Source organism: Oncorhynchus mykiss, chromosome 11 (assembly GCF_057628025.1).
Source record: "Oncorhynchus mykiss isolate SJ-2025 chromosome 11, ASM5762802v1, whole genome shotgun sequence".
In the NCBI taxonomy this organism is placed as follows: Eukaryota; Metazoa; Chordata; class Actinopteri; order Salmoniformes; family Salmonidae; genus Oncorhynchus; species Oncorhynchus mykiss.
This window is the reverse complement of record NC_143032.1, coordinates 33,622,579-33,647,997: the sequence shown is the minus strand read 5'-3', so window position 1 is coordinate 33,647,997 and position 25,419 is coordinate 33,622,579. Positions and strand designations below refer to the sequence as shown.

General features: G+C 44.7%; 1 protein-coding gene across 8 annotated transcripts in view; it reads right to left on the bottom strand.

The window, feature by feature from the left end:
* Nucleotides 1-25,419, bottom strand: part of LOC110535592 (limb region 1 protein homolog) — a 62,487-nt gene that overhangs the window by 6,700 nt on the left and 30,368 nt on the right. For 2 of the 8 annotated variants that reach the window (XR_016484448.1, XR_016484449.1), the window contains 11 exons: nucleotides 22,570-22,696; nucleotides 21,604-21,672; nucleotides 21,260-21,324; nucleotides 20,710-20,782; nucleotides 14,206-14,292; nucleotides 12,856-12,932; nucleotides 11,926-12,003; nucleotides 8,408-8,481; nucleotides 7,940-8,109; nucleotides 7,289-7,355; nucleotides 2,745-2,906 (listed from right to left, as the gene is read on the bottom strand). Coding sequence is in view for 4 of the 8 variants with exons in the window: in XM_036935320.2 (XP_036791215.2) it covers nucleotides 2,745-2,906; nucleotides 7,289-7,355; nucleotides 7,940-8,030; nucleotides 8,408-8,481; nucleotides 11,926-12,003; nucleotides 12,856-12,932; nucleotides 14,206-14,292; nucleotides 20,710-20,782; nucleotides 21,260-21,324; nucleotides 21,604-21,672; nucleotides 22,570-22,696 (970 nt within the window). In the remaining 4 variants the exon portion in view is untranslated. Of the gene's footprint in view, nucleotides 1-2,744; nucleotides 2,907-7,288; nucleotides 7,356-7,939; nucleotides 8,110-8,407; nucleotides 8,482-11,925; nucleotides 12,004-12,855; nucleotides 12,933-14,205; nucleotides 14,293-14,369; nucleotides 14,442-20,709; nucleotides 20,783-21,259; nucleotides 21,325-21,603; nucleotides 21,673-22,569; nucleotides 22,697-25,419 lie in introns of all 8 variants that reach the window. The other 6 variants (XM_036935320.2, XM_036935322.2, XM_036935321.2 and 3 more) reach the window with 4 other exon arrangements.

The window sequence follows — 25,419 nt, the reverse complement described above, 5'->3', positions numbered from 1 at the left end:
AATATTACCCCCCAAGATAATGGTCTTCGGTTATAGTCACAGCCGTGTATATTCCCCCTCAAGCCGATACCACGACGGCTCTCAAATAACTACACTGGACTCTATGCCAATTGGAAACCGCTTATCCTGAGGCCGCATTTATTGTAGCCGGGGATTTTAACAAAACTAATCTGAGAATAACGCTACTGAAGTTTACCAATGTTTATGTTGCACTAACTCAGAAAAAACGTCGGACAACTGCTACTCAACTTTTCGCAATGCCTACAAAGCCCTCCAATGCCCTCCCTTCGGCAAATCTGATCACAACTCCATTTTGCTCCTCCCTTCCTATAGGCAGAATCTCAAACAAGAAGTACTCGTGCTACGGACTATTCAACGCTGGTCTGACCAATCGGAATCCCATGCTTCAAGATTGTTTTGATCGTGTGGACTGGGAAATGTTCCAGGTGGCCGCAGAATAATATCAACGAATACATGGAAAAGGTGACTGAGTTTTTCAGGAAATGTATAGGAGATGTTGTACCCACTGTGACTATTAAAACCTGCCCAAACCAGAAACCATGGCAGCATTCACGCAAAACTGAAAGCGCGAACCACCACATTTAACCATGGCAAGGTGTAGTTATTCCCTCAGTAAGGCAATCAAACAGGCAAAACAACAGTACAGAGACAAAGTAGACTCGCAATTCAACAACTCAGACACGAGATGTATGTGGCAGGAGCTACAGACAATTACGGACTACAAAGGGAAAACCAGCCACGTCGCGGACACCCGACGTCTTGCTTCCAGATAAGCTAAAACACCTTTTTCAGCTGCTTTCCAGAAAACACAGTGCCACCGACGCGGCCACTCCCAAGGATTGTGGGCTCTCCTTCTCCGTGGCCGACTTGAGTAAGACATTGAAGCGTGTTAACCCTCGCAAGTGTAACGATGTACGCTGAGAGTCGGGAAGCAAGTTCAGGGAGTGAATACATTTAATTAATAAATGAACAAAACAAGAAACATGAACAGCGCACAGACAAGAAACAGGAACATTGACGACTGGGGAAGAAACCAAAGGGAGTGACATACAAAGGGCAGGTAATCAAGGAGGTGATGGAGTCCAGGTGAGTGTCATTTTGCGCGTAACGCTGGTGACAGGTGTGCGGCCTAACGAGCAGCCTGGTGACCTAGAGGACGGAGAGGGAGCACACGTAACAGCAAGGCTGCCGGCCCAGACGACATTCCTATCCGCGTCCTCAGAGCATGTGCAGACCAGCTGGCTGGAGTGTTTACGGACATATTCAATATCTCCCTATCCCAGTCTGCTGTCCCCACATGCTTCATCAAGATGGCCACCATTTTTCCTGTACCCAAGAAGGCAAAGGTAACTGAACTAAATTACTATTGCCCTGTAGCACTCACTTCTGTCATCATGAAGTGCTTTGAGAGTCAAGGAACATATCACCTCTACCTTACCTGACACTCTAGACCCACTTCAAATTTGCAGGGGCCCCACAAGGGTGAGTGCTCCGCCCATGACCTCTGTCATTGCCAACAAAGGGTATATAACAAAGTATTGAGATAAACTTTTGTTATTGACCAAATACTTATTTTCCACCATAATTTGCAAATAAATTCATTAAAAATCCTACAATGTGATTTTCTGGTATTTTTTTTTTCATTTTGTCTGTCATAGTTGAAGTGTACCTATGATGTAAATTACAGGCCTTTTAAGTGGGAGAACTTGCACAATTGGTGGCTGACTAAATACTTTTTTGCCCCACTGTATATACTGTATTCTATTCTAAAGTGTATTAGTCTATGCCGCTCCGACATTGCTCATCCAAATATTTATAGATTCTTAATTCCATTCCTTTACTTTAGATTTGTGTGTATTGTGTCTATTGTTGTGAACTTGTTAGATATTACTGCACTGTTGGAGCTAGAAACACAAGCATTTCACTACACCTGCAATAACATCTACTAAACTTGTGCATGTGACCAATACAATTTAATTTGATTTGATTACCTGGCTTTAAAGGGATAGTTCACCCAAATTACATATTGGGTTTGCTTACAATATATGAGGTATGACTGCAATAGATGCTTTGGTTTAATTTCTCTGGCACTAAAGTTTTAGCATTTGTGGAACAAATCCCATTCACGTCATGACACCGATATTAGCATTATTATACCATACAGAAATGGTTTGTCGAGATCGGTGTGGAAGTCGGTGTGAAAGAACTTGACTGGCCTGCACAGACCCCTAACCTCAACCCCATCGAACACCTTTGGGATGAATTAAACCGCCGATTGCGAGCCAGGCCTAAACGCCCAACATCAATGCACAACCTTACTAATGCTCGTGGCTGAATGGAAGCAAGTCCCCGCAGCAATGTTCCAACATATAGTGGAAAGCCTTCCCAGAATAGAGGTGGCTGTTATAGCAGCAAAGGGGGGACCAACTCCATATTAAATGCCAGTTTGACCAATATCTTATAGTCAAAGGTATTAAAAGCAGTACTCAAATCTAAAAGACTGTACAGGTGGAGGATTTCAAACGCACAGAGTGCGCTTTCATCAATTGTTGAAAACAATATTCTCTGATTGTCCTCGTTGTCTGTAGTAATCTATGATAAGGCTTTATTATTGTATATAGCAATGCATTCTTTAAGAATGTCGGTAACTCAATGAACCAGTAATAACGTCATTTCCAGCTTTGTTTGAAATGAACATGAGTATGTGAATATAAAAATGTTACCTAATGCTTTCAAGAGTTCCTCTCGGACCGCTGAGGTAAACTTCCGGACTAGGCAGAGAGTAGTTACCACGGCAAACAGCAAGTTGTACGATAGGACGATATAGAAGTTTCCCAGCCAATTGAATCTGCCGAAGTCTCCGAGAAGGTCAAACCTGGTGATACCTGTGAAGATGTTAAATAAAAGAACAGCAGATTCAATATTTTGCTATTTGAGTGGATTACAACACAAAACAATGAATAGAACTATATCATGATCATTTAGAAATACCGGACCATAGTTTATTATGTTTTTATTTTACTTCAAGCACGGATCATTTCACAACACTGACACCAGCTCTAACCCCTGGTTGAATTATCTAAGTCATGGGAGTTTGGTGGCAATTTAATTGGGCAGGATGGCCTCATAGGAATGGCTGGAACGGAATCGATGCAACGATAACGAACTCAAACACATGGTTTCCTTGGGTTTGATACCATTCCATTTACTCCATTCCAGCCATTATTATGAGCCCCTCAGCAGCCCCTGTGGTCTAAGTAATGTAGGCATATCAATATTCTCTGATTGCCATTGAGGCAGTGACCAGCAGCATTACATGATCTGACACTGTGGACTGAAAACCAAGAGCAATCGATATAAACATGGGGCACAAAAATGTTACAAAAAACCTGGAGAGAAAAAGTGAGCTTGGATTATTTCCCAATGACAGGCACTAAGTCTACATGTTCCTTTTTCCAAACACCTTTGGCAAGACAAGAGTTGTGTTAATAATCACAAACCCTTCCCTTTCCACTACTGCTTCAGTGAATTAACTATTTAAGAATGTCTGTTCTGTCGGCAGTTGAGGCACTTTGAAAAGCGTCTCTTCAATAGCCTGACTCTTTCAACAGGCAAGAAAGGCCAAATTGAAAGAAGCGCTTATACCCAAAAACCATTTGATGTACACTGTATACTAAGATGCTCAGGCATTGCCGGATCCAGGACGGACGGAAAATAAAACCAAAATAGCCGAACCCTTTATATAAATGATTTAGCGGCCAATGCCGCTCTTCCTGAGATAAAGTCATCTTCATTGTCTGACATTTGGCAGATTACTAATATTCCTTTCATAGGAAAGTGTTTTGTTAGTGGGACTGTATAGACAATTTGTTAGCGTGCAAAAATCGAGTGGAACAAAAAAAAATACAGAAATGAGCCACACCCCCAGGCAACATGGGTATCAATGGGACCAGTCACCTGCACATACACCTGAGTCAACTGTTCTGAAGTACAGTAAACAAGCAGAAACAAGGGAATCCTCAGTTTCAGGCCAGTCAGAGCCATTCACTCCATGTCTTGTCTCAGTGTATGCTTCGTATGAATCACACACATCGTAAACAAAACAATGTCGGAAATTCATCAGAACTTCACAAAAGCTACTTCAATATGGCCCAGTATCCACCTCATCCTGTCCTCTATTTAGCTACGCACACTTCTGCAGTTACTGAGGAGGAACTAATGCGGAGACGTGCTGCAAACAGTTTCAATGCATTGGGAGGTTGTCTCCACTGCTCCACCTATCCATCTCTCTAGCATTGACAGAGACGGAACAGAGTTGCTAATCCCTCGTTTCTCTAGTGGGGCCAGAGCCTTTTACAGCCACGCTGGGACTCCGCCAGACCTGAGCGGGTTTTCCAATTTCAAACCATCTGTCATGGCAGATCACACGCTGCATGCAGAGGCGTCAACACCCTATTGTTTTCCTATTTATTTACCATGGGCTGCTGCTTCTTCTAGAACCTTCCAGAATGTTCCACCAGCCCCGGCCAGTACAATAACATCTCGTTCCCGAATGGCACCTTATTCCCTACATAGTGCACTACTTTTGACTAGAGCCCTGGCCAGAAGAAGTGCACTACGCAAGGGAATAGGGTGCCATTTGGGACGCAAACCCAGACTTCTCAGTAGTCGAGGGTTTTGCTGCCGTCAAAAGAAATGTTCTCAAAAAAGTGACAGGATAACCTACCCTGAGGTGGATTAAAACACGTCAGTTGTAAATAGTCTTCACTCTTATAGTCCGAAGCAGTGGAACTCATTCGTTCCTGTGCTTTCAATGTTCTCTACCCGTGTGAACTAAATAACAGTGCATGCAGCCCACCTTTCGAAGTAAAACCACGACAAGCCTACCCAATATCAATACATGAACCAACCAGTCACTTCAGCGGTCTTGATCAAATTTCGCAATTCATAAACTGGCATAGCTCACAGTGTGAGGTAATGTTCTTGGATTCCCCCCCCCCCCCCCTTCGGTAATGCCTGCGAAACTGCTGCGTGGCAATCAATTTGGTGTCTGGAAAGATGTATTTACAGCCTCTAAGCAGTTGGCAAGCATCAAGGGCCTTGAAACAAGTTGCTTGTAAAAGAGAGGCAGAGAGGTTGGAGAGATGGCAGTCAATACACCTTGCCACACCGGTCAAGCCTAATTAATTTCTAATGCAAAACATTTTGATCTTGGTTTGGTTTTTGGAGCTGTTGGGAAGTAAAGTTTTTGGGGGCCTTTGGAATGGCTCCGTTAGCAGAAGGGGAAACTATGCTTATGTCCCAAGGGCCCATAGGGCTCTGGTCAAAGGAAGTGCACTTTGTAGGGAATACGGTGCCATTTGGGATGCAGTCTATATGTCGTGTGTCTAGAGATGACGTAACCTTTCATAGAAGAACCTGTCTTCCTCCGATCACCCGATTCACTTCAGCCAGTTTTTCTCATCACCATTTGCAGAATGTATCATTATGTATCACTGTGTGTATGTGGGCCAAGTGATATCCAACATGTCTCACAATCCATTCCAAGTAAGATAGAAGCCGTTGTGGGTGATTACATTTGCTGATTCATTCTGATCATTCATCCACTAATTTGCGAGAATGGTGGCCTATGTATTAATTCAACTTCAGATAAGGAACGATAAATGACTATCTAGAATTGCATCTATGTAATAAATGATCATTTTCTGAGATGGTTTATACTCTGATAGGGTGTATCCCAAATGGCACCCTATACCCTATATAGAGCACTACATTTGAGCAGAGCCCAGCCACCGTGTATTATCCCAGGAACAGCAGCCAGGCTGACAGTAGTGACCCAAGTCCTCTCTGCTGCAGTATCTTACTGTGTTTTTTGGGGACACTGCGGACGAAATTTACGCAAACATGCAGGGGAGAAAAATAACTTCTCGTGGGAGCGATGGGGGTGGGGTCCCCCAAATGTCCCCCATGGTTTAAAGTAGTGCACTATGTAGGGAATACGGTGCCATTTGGGATGCATCCTATACCACTCTGATGCTTTCAAAACACACACACTTCGATAACTGGTCCACCTGTAAAGCCTAGCCTCTTTTAGCCCCCCCAAATAAAGTGTGTTCATTGGACTTTTACCCTTGTCTGCACCCTAACTAACCCCGACGTTGCTGCCACTGAGAAACGAGCACTCCCATTTCAGTAGCATTACAGGTCCCATGGCCCTCCTTCAAGAGAAGCTTAAATAAAACATGGCCGACAGGACTACTGTACAAGCAGCGGGTAACATTAACCCCAGAATCTCCTACAGCCCCTCAACTCTGTGCAGTTTATTTCTCTCAGACATGCGTTAAAATACTTTGAGCATTTGCTTGAGTGCAAGATGGGCAGGGTTTACAGTTTTTCTATTGGTTTATTAAGCCAGGCAAGCACAAACAGGTACATATAAAGTATTTTAAATTATTTTTCAAACAGTTGAAACCCAAGTAATCTGACTTATTTTGCTACATCAATCATGCTCTCTGGTTTACACACACACACACAATGTTTGCCATGTTAATATCTTCACAAAATAGCAGAACGGTAACACTAAAAGAGTTTACCTCTCCCATAACATTGACACACACATTACACAAGCATACACACTCCCTCTCCCCACGTCTTTCTCCTTTGGCTGAGGGGGGGGGCATTCATTTATTCCTTTTCATCTATTCAGTGTCACAGAGCAGAACCTGTGGTATTTTGTAAAGCTCTCTATGACTCACTGTAAGCCAACACACACACACACACACACACACACACACACACACACACACACACGATGGTGCTATTTGAACAGCTGTGTCTGCTCCCTGCGTGTTTATTAGTGCCATTGTTATGCCGCTGCTATCATGTCATTTTCTCCCACTCTTGCTCCATTCTCTTCTTAAATCGCTATGGCAAACTTTGAAGGAATTTAACTTGTTAACCTTAACGGTCTGTGAGTGGGGGGGGGGGGGAATTCACCTTGCCTCCCTCCCTCTCTGCCCTCCAACTAGTTTCTCACAAAAGCACTCCCGAAATGTTCACCGAACATCAGTGCTCACCTATTCATTCCATCTACTACATGTTCAATCCAATAGATTGATTTTGACATCTATGAATTTCACAAAGGTAGCATCTAAAATGGCACCATATTCCCTATGTAGTGCACTACTTTGACCAGGGCTCATAGGGAATAGAGTGCCATTTGGGACTGAAAATTATAAAATATGGATAAAAGCTAGGAGAGACTCACCAAGTGTTCTGGACATGACTGGCAGGGCTGAACTCAGCACCAGGATGGACACACAGCAACCAATGATCTACATGGAGGGAGTCGCAGAGAGTTAGAGTCAGCAGGTATAGAACCTTAACTGATGAAAACCATTAACATATAGATAGGCCATGATGAAACCATTGAGTGTGAGAACTGAGGGCGTGATTACCTTAACAAGACACTGTGTGTACACACACACACAGATGTGCACGCGCACATACCTCTTCACAGTAAATGGATTCCACACATATTGTGCAATTAGTAGTTCTGAAGATGCTCATTACCAGATTCTGCTCTTTTGTGGCTTTCAAGTCCTTTCACTGAGTCGCCATGGCTCGTTAACAAGCCTCACCGTTCCCCCCGCTCATTACTAAGTGAATGGCTGCCCCCGTGAGCCAAACAGAGCACACAACCAGCCCCCCCCTCCCCACACAACCACCCCCACCCACCCCTCACTGATGTACAAGAAAAGAAGCGCTTGTTTACGCAACGTCCATGTTTACGCAACTCACAAACAAATATTGGGTGGGAGATGAACTGAACCATTCAGACGGAGGACTGAGGCGGGGGGCTGAAGAGGATGAAACACAAGGTCTCAATATATCATCACCGCTGTGTGTGTGCATTTACCGTTGTCATGGTCGTGTCGTCTTTCCTGGGAGTGAGGCCTTCAAACACTCGCAAGCTGTAGAAGCCGACAACTGAGGACACCATCAAGTAGCTGGTGCGGAATCAAGGACAGGAAATCCAAAGCGTCTTGATTCGGACATTTGTTGACATTTTAAGTGGCCAGTTGGCACCTTTTCACCAAGGAAGAATGTGACGAAACACAACAGAATGTCCCGGAAAATGTCAGACTAAGCAAGGTCTTAAGTAAGTAAACACCACTGGCCCTGGGAATGTCATTCGTATCACCATGGAGCAAGGGCCATATGTATCAAATGTCACAGAGTAGGACTGCTGAAATAGGATCAGTCTTGCATTTTTTTTTATCCCAATAAAAAAATAATACATGGACAGAGGACTTGATCCTAGATCGGTAACTCCTACTCAGACACTTCATATGGCCCCAGAGCAGAGGGATCATTGAAAGGATACAACATGAGGATGATGTCGACGACAGCCTGGACCAGTCCAAACGTGGACAGCGAGGTGTTCCCAAGCCCCCGATCCTGGAATGACAGAGGAAGAGGGGGTTTTGTGGTTGTTGTCTTGTTAAGGAAGGGGGGCAGTCGCACTCCTCTTGATTTATTGTGGATAGAGACCAGGACAGGAAAGGAGACAAGGAGAGGAAATATAGGAGGAGACAGAGTGTGCTGAAATAGCAGTGGGCTCGATTCAACCCCATTCTGCAGTGGTATGTGTTCCAGAGGCCAAAAGGCTAGACCACAAATCAAATCAACATTCAAAAAGAGGATCTCTCATTTGTCTATGTGTCATCAGAAGAACACCAAAAGAGTTTGTTTTTTTAACAGTGCCAATAAATCCTGAATATAATGATTTTATATGACAAAAGTTAAAAACTTAGCTAGGTTCTGTAATCTGTAAGTATGTGATTACAGAAAGAAAAGTTAAAACATTTACATTACAGGTTGGTCATTTAGCAGACGCTCTTATCCAGAGTGACTTACAGGAGCAATTAGGGTTAAGTGCCTTGCTCATGGGCACATCAACAGATTTTCACCTAAAATCGGCCCTGGGATTCGAACCAGCAACCTTTCAGTTACTTGCCCAACACTCTTAACCACTAGCCTACCTAAAACTCGGCACAAGTCGAAGTTTCCCTTTCAACACAGACTCCAACCGGCTCAGTAATGGATGGAAAGAGATGAAAGAGAGAAAAGACTCCCTTTTCAAATCACTGTCCATCACACCATATGCAAACAGGTGTTGAGACAAGCAGCAAGGCACAGAAGTGCTTACGGTAAAAAGTGGAGAACGTGAATGCATGCCAATAACAAATAAAAATAAATTAAAAAACGCTTCGGCAAACACGCCAGATGTTTTCTGCCCTGCCCAATTGAAGTTCGTGCGGGGAAAAGAGACATCTATATATTACGCCAATAGTCTCGGCATCTGTGTTTTGTTTGAGTGATAAACATTTGCTTTTGTAAGACTTGGCACCCTAGCTGTTTACATGAACTACTTTTCACTTCAATCCAAAAGAGGATCAGTGACCTGCTTGCTCTGTGTTGGAGCGACTCGCAGCAGAGGAAGACGTAGGCCCGCGTCCCAAACGGCACCCGGTATTCCCTATACAGTGCACTACTTTTGAGCCAGGCCCCATTGGCCCTGTTCAAAAGTGGAGCGCTAGAAAAGGGAACAGGATGCCATTTGGGACGCATGCTCTCTGTTGGAGAGATCCATGCTATGGCACAGCAGCACAGGGACACGTTGTACAGAGGGTTGCACTTCTGTCAAGTTAAAAAACGGCACCGGTCGTCAATATCTAGGAGCTAGCTCCAGCTGCATTAATACTGACAAAAACACACTTGTACAGGTCACTTTGCACAAACACACACACACGGCAAAGAAAGAGAAACTAAAAAGGAAAGTATAGTTTCACACCTTTTTCTGCAACGGTCTCTGTAGAGCCCTCTCTCTCAGCGAATTAGCACACAGCATCTGATGCCATTTATTAATACTGGAGTGGGAGGGGTTGTGTAATGCATGTGTCCATGTCATGGGAAAGGTCAACTCTTCAGTGTTACGTTTCTGCCATTTTGGGAAGATATTAACATGTTAAAGTGACAGGTGGGTGGGCGTGTGGCAGCTTTCTCATTAAGCCACCTTTCAATCTGGTCTCCTTTTCATTCCAGTGGCGGGGTGGAGGGCTGCTAGGGTTGGTGTTCCTCGCAGCCTGGCTCATTCAGACACACCGTGTCTGTTGCTTCTGGGATCGTGTGGAGAGCGTCACACCCAGCCAGGCCCTTCAGGCGTGTCCCGTCCTCCTCCGTCACGCTTTGATGTACCTCACATAGTTTCAGTGACGGATAATAACAGAAGAAAAAAAATACTCACCGTGGATCCCCCCCCCCCCCTTATAATTTCTTTGTTTTGCAAAGCCACAGATTGAGAAGGAACCGAATGTCATCAGTCAAAGGTTCAGAGGATCCCCTAGGTACAGATCTAGGATCAGCTTCCCATCCTCCAATCCTAACCTTAACCATTAGCGGGGTAAAATGCCAAATTGACCCAAGATCAGCACCTACAGGGGATGAGCTGGCAATAACACGGTTGTAAGTCCTCTTAACGCCTGTTCATCAAGCTGTAAAAAGCCCTGTCCTCTGACTGGTGCACCTCCTCTCCTCCCCTCCTGTCTGGCTGTGAGTCAGAGAGAGAGAGATGGAGGAGGCTGGAGGTTAGAGCAGCAGTAGCCCTGTAGTACTGAGTATGCTGAGTGCCATGCAGTGTTGTGTGGGAGGGAGGGATAAACAAACATCTACAGTTCCTCTCCATTGCTCTGTTCTGCTCCCAGCCCTACAGCTCTATCTGGAATGGGCCTCATTTGACTTTCCCCACAGTCTGGAGCCCATTGGCCCTCTCCCTCGCTTTCCCTTCTCTCTCCCTTTCTCACCTACCTGGCCCAGTCATCCCTCCCTCCCTTGCTCCCTCTCCTCTCCCCCTCTCTCTCGGCCCCCTCGCTCCTCTCTCAGAGAGTGCATAGTAGCTGAGAGGGCATTGCAATGCACCAGCCATCCCTGTTAAGTTGGTTAGATGGGTATGATATCCGTAATGATTGACTGTTAGGACACACGAATGCCCCCCCCCCCCCGGTCGCCTTAGCAATGTGAGATCAGAGGCGTGGCATCCTTCCAGCTCATCAAACGCGTAAACCATTTAGCTGTGCTGTGGCTGTCAGGGGGAGGCGGGAGGCAGGAATCAAGCTGCATGACAAGCATAATTTGGGGGATTTTCTGCAATGCGTCATGCCAAAGAAAATATCTCCTCAATTGGAATGTCGAGAAGGAGGGCGGACGGTCGCCCGTAAGACGAGCTGAGAAATTAGGCAGAAAGAAGATACCTTTTGTTGCCTTAGTCATACGAAAGGAAAACACACACAAACACACAAGAGACGAGCGAACGCGCGTACACACACACACACTTCGGTTGTAGCAGATGAAACGAGATAAAGAGATTAAGGAAGTACATTACATGCAAGAGTATTAGGTTCTCCAGTCAGACTCATAACAGGAGTTCACCTGGTCTGCCTGGTCCACACAGAGCTACTGACTGAACCCCCCCCCCCCCCACACACAGAGGGTAAAGCAGCTTATTTCACCTGCTGCGGACATCACACATTTCATCTGCATGCCGCTGTGAAATGACTTTCAATGAGCAGCAGCACGACAAAAAAGGCATCCAGGCCAGCTCTGCTATGATAAACATCTGGCCCAGAGCTTTCTTTCCAACATGCACCTGAGCATATCCGGAATTTGATTTATATCCCCGACGACTGCCAAGCACCTTCGCAGCGGTCTAGTTCAGTAGCTGCCTCGCTCCGGATTTACCTGTGTGTGCGTGCGTTAGGGCTTGTATAAAAAAGAAACGGCCTCTGATGTGAATCTGTTCATAAGGGGAACAGGAAGTAAGTCTCTCTCGCCATTATAGCCTACCTCTGATCCCTTTGGCATGGCAGTCTCATCCACCAGCAGATAGAGGATATTCAGCGCCACCAGTAGGACTGAGATGGTCTAGAGAGGAGGAGGAGGAGAGTTGAGAAACAGAGGGATTTAGCTAAAAAGATCAAATCAAAGACAAGACGGAACTAATCATGGGTTTGTTTCTCTGTACTCTGCAAACGTATTCTGTAAGCAGTTCCACACTGCAGCTGTACAACAGGAGCATGTTAAAAGAGGCAGATTACTCCACATGGATGGATTCAATCGAAAGACCAACTGCTTCAGCGGTGTGACTATTTAGCGGAGCCTTTTCTTTAACTGTCACGAATCCCGCCGAAGATGGTGCCTCTTCCTGTTCGGGCGGCGCTCGTCGTCGCCCGTCGTCGCCTACTCTACTAGCTGCCATCGATTCCCTTTCCTTTTGTTTCAGTTAGTTGGGTCTAATTGGTTACACCTGTTTTGAGTTTAGTTTGTAGGCTATTTAAGAGCACTAGGCCCGCGGGCTTGTTCTCTGTTTAATGGTGTTGGTTGATTATTGTGATCTCCATTTTTCCGGACAGTTTTAGTCCTGTTTGTTTGGACGGGTTGTTTCATGCGCCCTTGTGTTTTGCATGTCCGTTTTTCCGCTGTCATTGGAATAAAAGATCCCACGTACGGAACTACCTGCTCTCTGCGCTCGACTCCTCCACCCACCATTCATAGAAGTCTTAACATTAACATGGCCGGACAAACGATAGGGTGCCATGGACAAAAGGAGTGCACTACATAGAGAATAGGGTGCTATTTGAGATTACAAACTAAGCTGACCAGGGAAAACTCCCCAGCAGACACCAAGGCTTTATGCTTCATATGCCATTGGGAAACAGGGGGGGGGGGGCTTTAGTGGGAGTGACTGGCTGCAGTAGTATCAATCTGAATACTCACCGTCCCTGTGAGTAGTATTAACATCACAATGGGGTAGAGCAGGTTCTTTTCCCATGCAGAGGCTTTCTTCCTCCTCTCTAGGGGAGGGAAGAAGGGAAGGTAGGAGAGAGAGAGAGAGAGAGAGAGAGAAAGAGAGGGTGGGTAGGGGGACAGAGCGAGAAAGAGGGGATGAGAAAGAAAGACAAAGAAAGAGATGGGGAGAGAGGTCTGAGTTGGGAAACCACCACATTCATTGAGTTTGGGATTCTAACCATTTAGGCAAATACGACCAATACCTCAAATCAATAGAGTGAATCACTTACGATATTAAAGACTGTTTTCCTAAACTGTTTCATTAATATATCAAAAGTGAGTCGTGAAACCTCATGGCTTCAGGGTTTATTTCTAGAGTTAGTACAACTTGGTTTGGTAAAACATATCGTGAGTGTGGGCACCAACATTATCTGCTCTCTCATCAGAGAGACCATAAATCAGTCTTCCTCTTTAATTAGTCTATCTTTGCTATATAGAAACAATAACGGAGAACAGATGAAACAGAAAACTGAGATTAAAATGAACAACTTGATTTATAGGTCTACCTGTTAAAGGATGACAGACAGTGCCGCTACCGATCTGCCTTCTTGCTCTGACACAAATAGGTGGTTGCAGAGAATAGGTCTCTATCGTTTAAATCGTTCTACACATTGAGAATCTGCCTTATAATAGTATTATGTCAGCATTGATAGCATCTGAAGACTGACGGAAGAGTACACCACAGCATGGGCCAAGGACAGTAAAGGACATGTGATATAAAGGGATTTCAGAAAGGACATTACAATACTGTGGTCCAGTGTCCTTACGACTAGCTTGACTGACTTGCCCTCCATCCTTCTCTCTCGCCCTCCATCCTTCTCTCACCCCCCCCCATCTCTCTCCCTCCCTTTGTGCCAGGCTGGGCGGCCTGTGACGTTTGCCAAGGCGCACTCTATATGCACCCTCCTGCTAAATTAATGACATCACTAAAAGGCTGGGCACAATATAAAGTTTGCATCTTGTCCAATATCCTAAGTGCCTTTGTGGCCTCATCTCCCCCTCCCAACCCCCAGAAGCCTTGGCGCGCACCCATTGTACCTCATTTATAATATCCTAAAAAGGATGGAAAATAATAATTATCGGGCAGAAATGCTTTGGGACGTGTCCAAATTAAGAAATAAGACCGAGGGGGAAAAGAAAGGCTCGCTGGCTCTCAGCAATATCTGAAAAGCCTACCTCTTTGCATATGTTTCAATGGAAAATTCAAAGTCCCGAAAGACAGCATCTGTCCATACATATTATAATTCGAGAAAGCATAATGCGGCACCAACAACTCACCCAGTTTATTCCTCTGATCTCGGACGATGTCCAATTCTTTGTTGAGTCGATGAGCACTTCCTTGGGAATGAGAGTGAGATGTCGACCCTGCGGACAAGAGGGGGGGGGGGGGAAACATCAAATAAGGGTCTCAGGAATGGCATTTTATCAAGCTTTTAACTTACCTTTACACTTCACTCACTCACTCACGCACCACGTAGTCATTGTGATTCGACTGCCAAGTATCTGCCAAATAACTGAAAAGGTATATTTGTTAATTCGGTAAAAACAGGGAGGCTAAACAGACAGTTCGATTAGCTACACATGATTAATGTTCAACAATAATTAATAGTCATGGCAAGTCTCCCTTTAACAGGTAAATAAAGCATTTTCAGTCACTGCTCACGTAGGTGCAGTTCTTTCTCCAGAAAGGTTGCACTAAAGCCTCTAATAAAAAAGCATGACTACCTCTGTATTTTCAACCCTCAACCTTTATGGCATTTCTCCTATTTTATTAAGAAATCCCATCTGAACGGGTAATCCTGCTTTGTACATAACAATGTGGTCTCTCAAACAAGTAAAAAATAATCTCCTGTGTCAATGCTGTCTAGCGAGCGAACGGGTGCATGCTCCAACTGGTTCCCGGGGCTAGGGAGAAGACAGCGAGGGATTCTCCAGGAAAACCACAAGGGCAGCTCATTTAAGGCTAATTGATCTGTTTTACTCTGTTTTCCTTCCAGCCTTGACGTACAGGTTGGAGCCCTCAAAGCCAAGTGGAAGAGTATCCATTTGCATCCCCTGGGGTGATTGGCAGATCAAGACTAATTAGTTCAGTGTCACACTGTTACTAGCGTGCAATAAAAAGATGATCTTTCATCTTTGTTACAGGGGTGAAGAACCAATCACTTTGATCAAATATTTCTCCCCCCCCCAACTATTATGACACACCCTGTCTGGATGGGCTTTGGGATACAACGAGAAAGAGAAAAAAAGGATAGAGTAGGTTTAGGGGAAAAAAAACCCAGAGTGGATCCTGTCTGTGCCCTGCCTAATACCTGTCCCAGGAACGCAGTTGGGGAAACTTTGAACCCTCAAACCAAATGCAGTCGCAATGCAACAGGAAATGTCACGAGCAGTTCAACAGGACGTGATTTGAGAATTGAGTCGGACCCAACATCGAGTCCTGAGGGGCACCGTGACTGTTCAGCCACAAGACATCTCATCTATCTGGAGAACGTATGCAAAACAAAATCCTCAGCCATCACCTTATCACAGTAATCCTATTATGACACCGACTCTAAATCAATTTCAAGCCAGGTCGCAGTTGTAAATGAGAACTTGTTCTCAACTGGCCTACCTGGTCAAATAAAGGTGAAATAAAAATAATATTTACAAAAAGATCCAACTAGCCATGACTATTATTAGGAACATCAAATTATCTGACCACCAACCAAGAACAAAATCATTACATGATAAAAAACAACAACAATGCAGACGATAAAGGAAAAGTGAACAATAGCATTTGAAGAAGTGACATCCTTCAAGCAAAAGCAAGATATATTAAGGTACTGGCAGCAGAGGAGACAGCAGTCCCCCAAAAAGTTCCAGAGTTCCTGCACGTACCGACGCTGCTACTGCTGCCGAAAATAATGAAACTTCTCCTCTCCAACCTTCACCATAGTTTAGCGATTACGTCACCTAACATTATGCTAAGCAGCATGCGGAGGCGACGGACGGAGGCGTTGGCAAGGTCATCGTGCCGCATAGCATCTGGACCAGAGCACGCTGCTGCTGCCGCGAAACACACAGAGGGAACCAGAGGGGCTAGCGAGCCTCAATTAAGACAGCAGCTTAGCTCATGTCTGAGCTGCATCCCAAATGGCACCCTATTCCCTATATAGTGCACTTTTTTCATCCAGAGCTCCTGCTTTTGGACACAACCCTGGACTGGAGTTGGAATACTGGACTAGCTCTGGTGCAAGGCCTTTAGCATAGGGCCATTGTTACGTTGCCCTCTCACCTAATTAGCTACTGCGTCTGAAGATGTGGCATAAGGTCAAAAATCGAAACCATCCCTGTCACTCACTATAGAACGCCGTGAACTACAGAGACCCAGGCATTGACACTTTTCAGAAAAGGCCAGAAGTATAGGGGGGAAAAAAACATAAAAAGAGAGATAATTGGATATCTTAATCCATTATGAAGACATTTTGTGACATTGGACAATATCAAATGGAGCCTAACTTTGCATAATCCGTTTCCTAAAATGACCAACACACTTAAATTTATCTCAATGCACCAAACTGCAGTAACTTAACAAAAGAACACGTCCCAATAATATCTCCTTTTCTCCTGAAGTGTGCATTTGTTCACTCCTTCCCACAAATCTAAAATCATTGGATTGGTGGAGGCATGGGCTAAATGTTTCGGCCATATTTCTTATACCAGTCATTTCCTTTCAGTCAAGGGATGTGAACAAGTGCATACTTTGGGAGGAAGGAGAGACAACGGGGACATAGCTAGACTTTCAATGAAATAGGCTACAGCATAGCAAACAAACAGGGACACCTGGTGGAGGGGGCTCAGGACACATTCTGTCAGGCCAATGTAAAACTATGCATAATGTCAATTCTCCTGACGCGAATTACATATGCAGATGAATCATGCAACACTGTGCATTTTCAAAAGGACAAGCTTGCTCCCCATCACTGGCTAGTGTAGCCAGAACTGATATTGTAATGAGCGTGTCACTGCGCGTCTCCTTGCGGTTCATATGGTCCTATCAAACCTCTCGCAGAGTAAACACACACACACACACACACGGCCACTCAGCCGGAATAACCCACCACTCCTGCTCATCTAAAGCAAACAACCAAATCCTAAATGCTATTTGGGATGTAATTGCACAGAGAAGAGATGCAAACTCAAAACCCTGAAAAGTAAATATACATCAGTCCAATCCATTGATCGGTCTCGTTAATCCAAAACAGCAAACATAAACAAAGCGTAATGAGACAGGTCTAATCTACGGCCGGGCAGGCGAGGGATGCAGAGGACACAAGCCAAGCGAGGAGGACATTGGGCGCTTGTGGAGTGTGTCCTGTGAACTATCCCTGAACCTCTTCCTCCTTCTCGAAAAGATCAGAGGGAACCTCACCCTCCACTCATACCCTTCGAGTTACACCCAAGTGTGTGTGTGGTGAATAGAAAAAAAAAAACATTCCTGGGATTCCCGATAAGGCGACACGGATCTCGCTACTTAGCGTCTGAGCGATAGCTATTCTCCCCAGCTCTCGCTCTCTCCACCACGGGAGAGCGGTGGAGTTAGGCCGCGCCGCCCCGGTGGACTGGAGAAGTCGTGGAGTGGGGTTATTGTGTTCAACTCACGGCGACATCAAACCCTCGTCCCGGTGATAAGGAACAGATTACACTTATTTTATCAGGTGTTCAAAGCACCAGCATTTGGCATAAGCCCTAGGAAACCAAACAGCTCAATAGCAGACCTATTGAGAGGAGCACCGGCGTAGCGTTTGAAAACAGCGCTATCAGCACAAGCAATCTTCCATACCTCCCTGGTTTGTAAAGACACTCATCCTCTTTATTTACTTGCATCTGTACACTTTGTTGCGTGCTTCACTTGATATTAAAGTATGTTTGGCGGGCGCCCCAAATACTTCCTGCTTTGTGGGATTCTTCAACACTAAAAGAAGGAATTTGGGAACAGTGACCGTAGGTAGATAAAAGGTTGACAAATAGTGTATGTTGCAAGTAAAACATTTTAGCGGCCCTCTTGATAGCAAATAACATTTATTTTTAGTTTGATTTAATTTCCTTTTAACCATGGGGAGTAGAGAAGATTTTGCAGTTGTAAAGCAATAATGCTGCACATCTACACATTTTGACATGGGGTGGAGAGAAAAAATGTGCAATTTTACAGCTTATTTCCTGCAGTTCTACACATTTGGTGGAGAGACATGTTTGCAGTCTCTAGCATGATATGAGTGAGAGCGACTAACGAAATCAATGATAACCCTGTCGGTAATGTACGTTTAGATAGCTGGCTGCTAGACTAATTTACCAATCTAAAAATGTTTAGCTGACATGGGCTAATTGAGTGAAAAACTGCTGATGCACAAACAAATTTCGAAATGGCACCTTGTGTATTCTACTATTCTAACATTCAACAATAAGTTGAGATCCCGACTGAGTGCCAAAATTATTATTTTTTAAAAACCATTTTCTGGGGTCTTGGGAAATTGATCCACGGGCCTACAAAAAAGGGGGGCCGCCACCAGTTGCCCATCCCTGGCCAAGTTAGTAGTAGTCTATCAACATGTTTCACCAACATCTACTACACCACCATCAGAAATAAATACAGTCTGCGTCCCAAATGGCACCCTGTTCCCTACACAGTGCACTGTTTTTGACCAGAGCCCTATGTGCCATTTGAGACACAGCTACGCTCCAAGACCATTTCAATTCCCTCCTAATGAGGGGCGTGTCATTACTAGTCTGGGGCCAGAGATCAAATGAGGAAATCGCCTGGCCAGTAGTGCCAGTGGAAGGCAGTGTGCCGTGTTCTTAAATTGACTCTAAAACTCTCCACCAATGTAATTTATGGTCTCTGACAATGGCAGCTGCAGCTTGTCCTTAGAAAAAGTGAAAGAGAGAGCGAGCGAGGGAGGGAAAGAAAGCGAGGGAGGGAAAGAAAGAGAAAAAGAGAACGAGAGAGAAAAAGCGAGAGAGAAAAAGAGGGGGAGAGAGAGAGGACAGGGAAAGAGAGAGAGTTGTTGGGGGAAGAGAGGGAGAGAGGGGACGAGAGAGAGAAGGGAGCAAATGAGAACGAGAAAAAGAGGGGTGGAGTGGAGTGGGGAGGCTGATTTGTCAATGCTAATTGGTTCCAGTGCAGGAGCGCTCCATCACGACCCAATGGCGAACGTGCATAAAGACGACAGGACATCAGTTTTAGCACTATCTACTGAGTTTTAAAACTATAGCGTGCGATATGGTATAATGTGCCAATAAATGCCAAATTGCCGGCGTCTTGAAGTTGAGCTTTGCTAACGACCATACAAAAAAAGAGTAATGGAGAGCAACGTACAATATAGTGCACTGAGCAAAAACTAGGAGTTTGTGGTAAGTGCATGGGGGCCGCCATCTTTATGCACCTCTGCTATTGTGCAGTCATCTCCTTGTAATGTGCCAACACATTTCCTGGTCTGTGTCCGAAATGGCACTCTATTCCCTATAGCGCATTACCATAGAACTCTGGTTAGGGCTGGCACAATTACCGTATAACAGACGGTCATGGGGGGGACGAACAGATAACTGAAGCTAGGATGGCCGGGCATTCGTGCGGTTGAGTCCCTTTCTGTGGTAACATGGACTCTTAACAACGTGATGAAACTTTATTGCTCCTTGCTAAAACAAACAGGGCGTTGTAGCAAACAAGTCTTTGGTTGCCTAGGCAATGCACCCCACCCTATAGCAGTAGCACCCATAGAAATAGAATGAATAGAACAGGCTTGGAACCTCTAACTCTGGTAATTTGACAGGTAAACTCATAGTCCCAGTCGGTACAAAAATAGAACATCTCGGCCCTGCCCGCCTGTGAGGAAAACAACTTGTGGTTACTTCGGTTACCCCATTAGCTCACAGCCAAATCTCGCCCTTTTTCAAATTTTGATGTCGTCTGCTTGTTTTAGCCAACAGAGAAGGTTTTTCTGGATCGAAAAGAGGGATAGATGATGGTCCTGTTGGGGTCGGGTAATGGGCGTGTATTGCCATTGTGTTCTTATGCTCAAACATTATAACAAAACCCATTTGGCCCCCAATCGGGTCCTCTGGGCATGTGCCCTGCGTCAGTAATCCAGCCATGCCAAAAACACTCCTAAATTCTTATTTTTTTCCTCTCCTTGACTGGCTAGCTTGCATTTATTAGGTTTTGTAGTTCTCAAAGATTATATTATAAAAAATATATGGGTAAAGGGGCGGCAGGTAGCCTAGTGGTTAGGGCTTTGGGCCAGTAACCGAAAGGTTGCTGGATCGAATCCCCGAGCTGACAAGGTAAAAATCTGTCGTTCTGCCCCTGAACAAGGCAGTTAACCCACTGTTCCCCAATAGGCAGTCATGGTAAGTTAGAATTTGATCTTACATGACTAAAGGTTAAATAAAAATGTTAAAGTATCTATTTTACATACTTTCAGTATGGTTTTAGTCATTTAAGGTTACACTGAAAGCCTTTTCCAAACCGGAAAATTAATTTTTAAAAGAATGTGTGTGTGCAGCGGCGATGCGCATTCTAAATGCATATAGGGGAAACATTGAACTTCTATTCATTCCATTTCTATGGCAGCACATGTAGTCAGGAGCTGATAAGAGAAAATGTGTGTCGTTTTCGCTATTCAAACGGTCATTACAGTGAACGTTGTCATTTGGCTTCCTCACAGCCCTAGCTCTGGTCAAAAGTAGCGCACTAAATATAAATAGGGCACAATTTTGGCCGAGGATCTACTGACAACGTACCGTTCAATCTCCTCTGAAGGGCTTCCTCTTGCAAAGTAACGCAGTAAATCTGCTCATCCAGGTCCTCCAGGATCTGAGGGGACAAAATGGGTTATAATAAGGTCCGAAGTGGGGCCGGAGAGTAACAGATGGGTGGATGAGTTGGTGACATGTTTGTAGTCCTCGTGTCCACAAGTCGCACATGTTAATAGCAGAAATGACCCATTTCAGAGTCAGACAGAGGAGAAGCTAGAAGTCCATGTCAGTCAAATGTATAAAGTCACTAAAATATTTACAGTACACATAAATACATGTAGCAATGTGTTCCCAAAAATCTGAAGTAGCCAGCGTAATAAAAAAAAGGAGCCAGGCAGTGGAGGGGCATGCTCCCCCAAAAACATTTGTGCACTTTAAAATTGAATGTGGCATCTGCTGTACTGCAATTTGCTAAAGTCAATTAGGTAGCCAGTCATATGAGGGTTAGTATGCCAGCTATTTGGCTGGCATCTGGCGCTTATAAAACACAATGAAGGCGTTTGAGGTAGAGCATGGAATGGAAGTTAGCACTCACGGTTGGTTTGACTAGTAACTGGCCCATGACTGTGAACATTCTGGACAGGCCCACAGGAGTACACACTGGGGATGAAGAAGTTACAAGTGGCGAGACACAACCAAAATAGTTCCAGCATATTAGGGACCTAGGGATTACAACACAAATGACCCAGTCCAAGCCATATGTGATCCCCCCACCCCCACCCCATACACTTTTTCTTAAAAGCATGAAACTTGGTACACTTGTACAGTTTAGGCCCCTATCAAAAGTGTTACTGAACCTGCCGCACATCAATCAAGATAATATTCAATTTGCACATATTCCATTGATTATGCTCCTATTGATTCAACAACAATACTCACTCAGGAGGAGCAGTCCCCCCATCAGAGATATACAGGAGTAGAGGTATGGTAAGTAGAACTCCCAGAGATCTGAAGGAAAAGGGATGAAATGTTAGTTAAAGCTGAACAAATACAGTACCAGTCAAAAGTTCGGACACACCTACCCATTCAAGGGTTTTTCTTTATTTTTACTATTTTCTACATTGTAGAATAGTGAAGACATCAACAGTTTGAAATAACACATACGGAATCATGTAGTAACCACAAAAAGTGTTAAACAAATCTAAATATATTTTAGATTCTTCAAAGTAGCCACCGTTTGCCATGATGACAGCTTTGCACACTCATGACATTCTCTCAACCACCTTCACCTGGAATGCTTTTCGAACAGTCTTGAAGGAGAGCCACATATGCTGAGCACTTGTTGGCTGCTTTTCCTTCACTTTGCAGTCCAACTCATACCAAACGATCTCATTTGGGTTAAGGTTGAGTGGAAGTTCTTGTCATTTTTCAGATTGACTGACCTTCATGTCTTAAAGTAATGATGGACTGTCATTTGTCTTTGCTTATTTGAGCTGTTCTTGTCATTTGACCAAATAGGGCTATCTTCTGTGTATCACCAAAGGGTGGCTACTTTGAAGAATCTCAAATATAAAATATATTTTGATTTGTTTAACACTTTTGGTTACTACATAACTCCATGTGTTATTTCACAGTTTTGATGTCTTCACTATTATTCTACAATGTAGAAAATTGTAAAAATAAAAATAAAGAAAAACCCATGAATAATTAGCTGTGACCAAACTTTTGATTGGTACAGTACACCAAACCACACAGCTAGAAAACAGAGGTTGCATCCAAAATGCCACCCTATTCCCTACATAGTCCACTACTTTTGACTAAGGCCCATATAGCTCTGGTCAAATGTAGTGCACTAAATAGGGAATAGCGTGCCATTTGTGACACACAAAATCCCCATAGCCTTACCATAGAGTGACTCCATACTGGCTGCGTCATTGTCGATGAGCGCGGACGCCACCCAGACTATTCCTAGGATGAGCAGTCCGAGGAGGAAGAGCATCACAAAGGTCTCTAGAACCCGTGACTTAATGCCCTGTGAGAAAACACACACAGATGGAGGAGAGAGAAGTGATGAACAAAAAGAGCCATGTTACCGTTTTTATTCATACAAAGCTGTGATTTTTGCCAAGTTCTCCTAAGGCTATTCACACTGCCTAGGAATTGAGTAAGGCTAAGAAGGGTCAGCAAAACAAGCTCATTCTAAAAAATGACATCAGTTGAATGAATCACTTGGGCCCAGTTCCAAATGGCCAGAGCCCATGACCAGAGTCCTATGTTAAACAAGTAGGTAGCCTTGCACGAGCCAGAATGGCCCATAGGGCAGGACGAGCCTATCTCCTGTTTCTGTAGCGTTCGACAGATTGGTACCCCAATCCTTAACCTTAATGCTGAGTGCCAAGCAGAGAGGCATTGGGGTCCCATTTTTGGGGTCTGTGGTATGACTTGACTGGGGTCAAAACCCCAACCCTGCAATCTCAGGTCAGACACTACCCACAAGGCCACTGAGCTGGTATGGGCCCTGGTCAAAAGCGGTGCACTATTGAATAGGGTGCCATTTGGGATGCAATCTTGGTTCATAAAGTGAAACCACACGACACTGCAGTCTCCCCACAACCAGTGTTGCTGCAGCCTCACTACGTTACTTCAAATATCAAATGTAGCTACTACAGTGCCTTCTCTATAAAATCACCCAAACTAATGCTGCACTCTACTTTTAATGAAACGCCATTGCTTTACATTCAGGGAACGTCCCAAAATGGCACCATAACCCCTATGTAGTGCACTACTTTTGACCAGGGCTCATAGGTGCCTGATCAAAAGTAGTGCACCATTCAGGGAATAGGGGGCTGTTTGGGACGCATCCCCAGATCCATATTTACAGCCCCACGCATACTTAACTGATCCCAGAGAAGACCATGTTAAAGCACCTTCTACAACAGTATATTAAAAGGGGCCTATCCAGACTCAGAGTCGGGTCCGGTTAAATAAAAAAACAAGTTGAAGTGAAGCCTCGCTCCTGTGTGTAGATTAAGAGCAGGCCTCCCGTTACATCTGGGGACGATTAGGGGGCTCTTAACGCGCCCATGGCCCTGCGGCCCAGCGCAGACAGGAGTTGTGGTAATTTGGGTTTTCCGGGTCACAGACTGCTGAGTGGTTAATAAAGTCTTCTCTACCTGTTCACACAAGAGTCCATTTACCCCCCGCGCCGCCAGTGGAGGCGGACAGGCTCTACACGAACGCGAAAACAGTGGCTGCCTTCCAAATGGCACCATATTCCTTATCTAGTGCACTACTTTTGACCAGGGCCTATAGGGGTCTGGTCAAAAGTAGTGTCGTTTAAAGGGGATAGGGTGCCATTTGGGACGCAACCTCTGTTTTACAACACTGTAGAGGAGATACTGTCTGGCACTATAGGAATAGGCTGCAGAGCATGACTTACACAGGGCTTGTGGGTTAGCCTCAAATTGGGCATCTATGATCAATTTGTTACTAGGTAAATGGTGATCCGCTAACTGGTGTGTGGAATTTGTTTATGGCCAGGTATATATATATATATGGGGCTGCAGGTAGCCTAGTGGTTAGAGCGCTTGGCCAGTAACCAAAAGGTTGCTAGATCAAATCCCTGAGCTGACAAGGTAAAGATCTGTCATTCTGCCCCTGAACAAGGCAGTTAACCCACAGTTCCCCAGTAGGCTGTAATTGTAAGTAAGAAATTGTTCCTAACTGACTAGCCTAGTTAAATAAAGGTTCAATCAAATAAATACATAGTGCAGTGATCCTCTGTTTGAAAGTGATCCTCATGTAATGTAACTGCTTTTTAAAAGTCTGAACTCAACATTGAGCCCACATCTCACACACTGAACACTTAACTTACCAATGATCTCAAACGCCATCATCAATCACATTCTGCAAACACACAATCTCTCCACACATACAGTGGAGCTGTTGAATCTAAGCTCGTGTCCCAAATGGCACCGCATTCCCTATATAGTGCACTATGTCAAAAGCACTGCACAATATAGGGAGCCATTTGGGGGACACACAGACTGTCATATTACTGACGTATCCCCCCCCACATGTAGGTTAGATAGAAGGTACCGGTGTAGAATTTTCTAGCACAGCAGTGGGAGTAGTCTAGAGCGCCCCATTGTGGCCATGTCTGGTACGATCTGCTGCACCTCAGCAGGCAGGCCTACTGATTCTCTAAAGTGAGGAAAGGAGTTTTGAATATACTGTACGTAGTCTGCATCCCAAATGGCACCCTAATCTCTATATAGCCCTATGGACCCTGGCAAAAAAAAGTTGTACACTATTTTGGGAATAGGGTGCCATTTGAGACAAAGACATTCCCTCAGTAGACCTTATAAAACCTCATATCTAGAGAAGCATCTCATGTGGTATACTGAGGGAATATGTCTTCGTCTCAAATGGCACCCTATTCCCTAAATATTGCACGGCTCTAAAATGGTTTAATGACAGGCCCTTTATCCTGACCTGCTTACTGAAACCTCTATCCTCCAATGTGTTCAGTTCATCCTGAGTACATAACTACTGTGATGCTGCAGTCTAGCAGCTCACATCAGAGCTGAACTGGCCAATAGGGAGCTCTCAATGCAGAGAGAGATGGAGAGAGGGAGGGGGAGAGATAGATAGATGGTGGAGGAGAAGAGGAGAGCAGTTGAATGTCTGAACGCATCTCGAAAGAGGTGAGAGAGGAATGCTTTCAGGGACTTCTGTCACATCCCCCACACACAC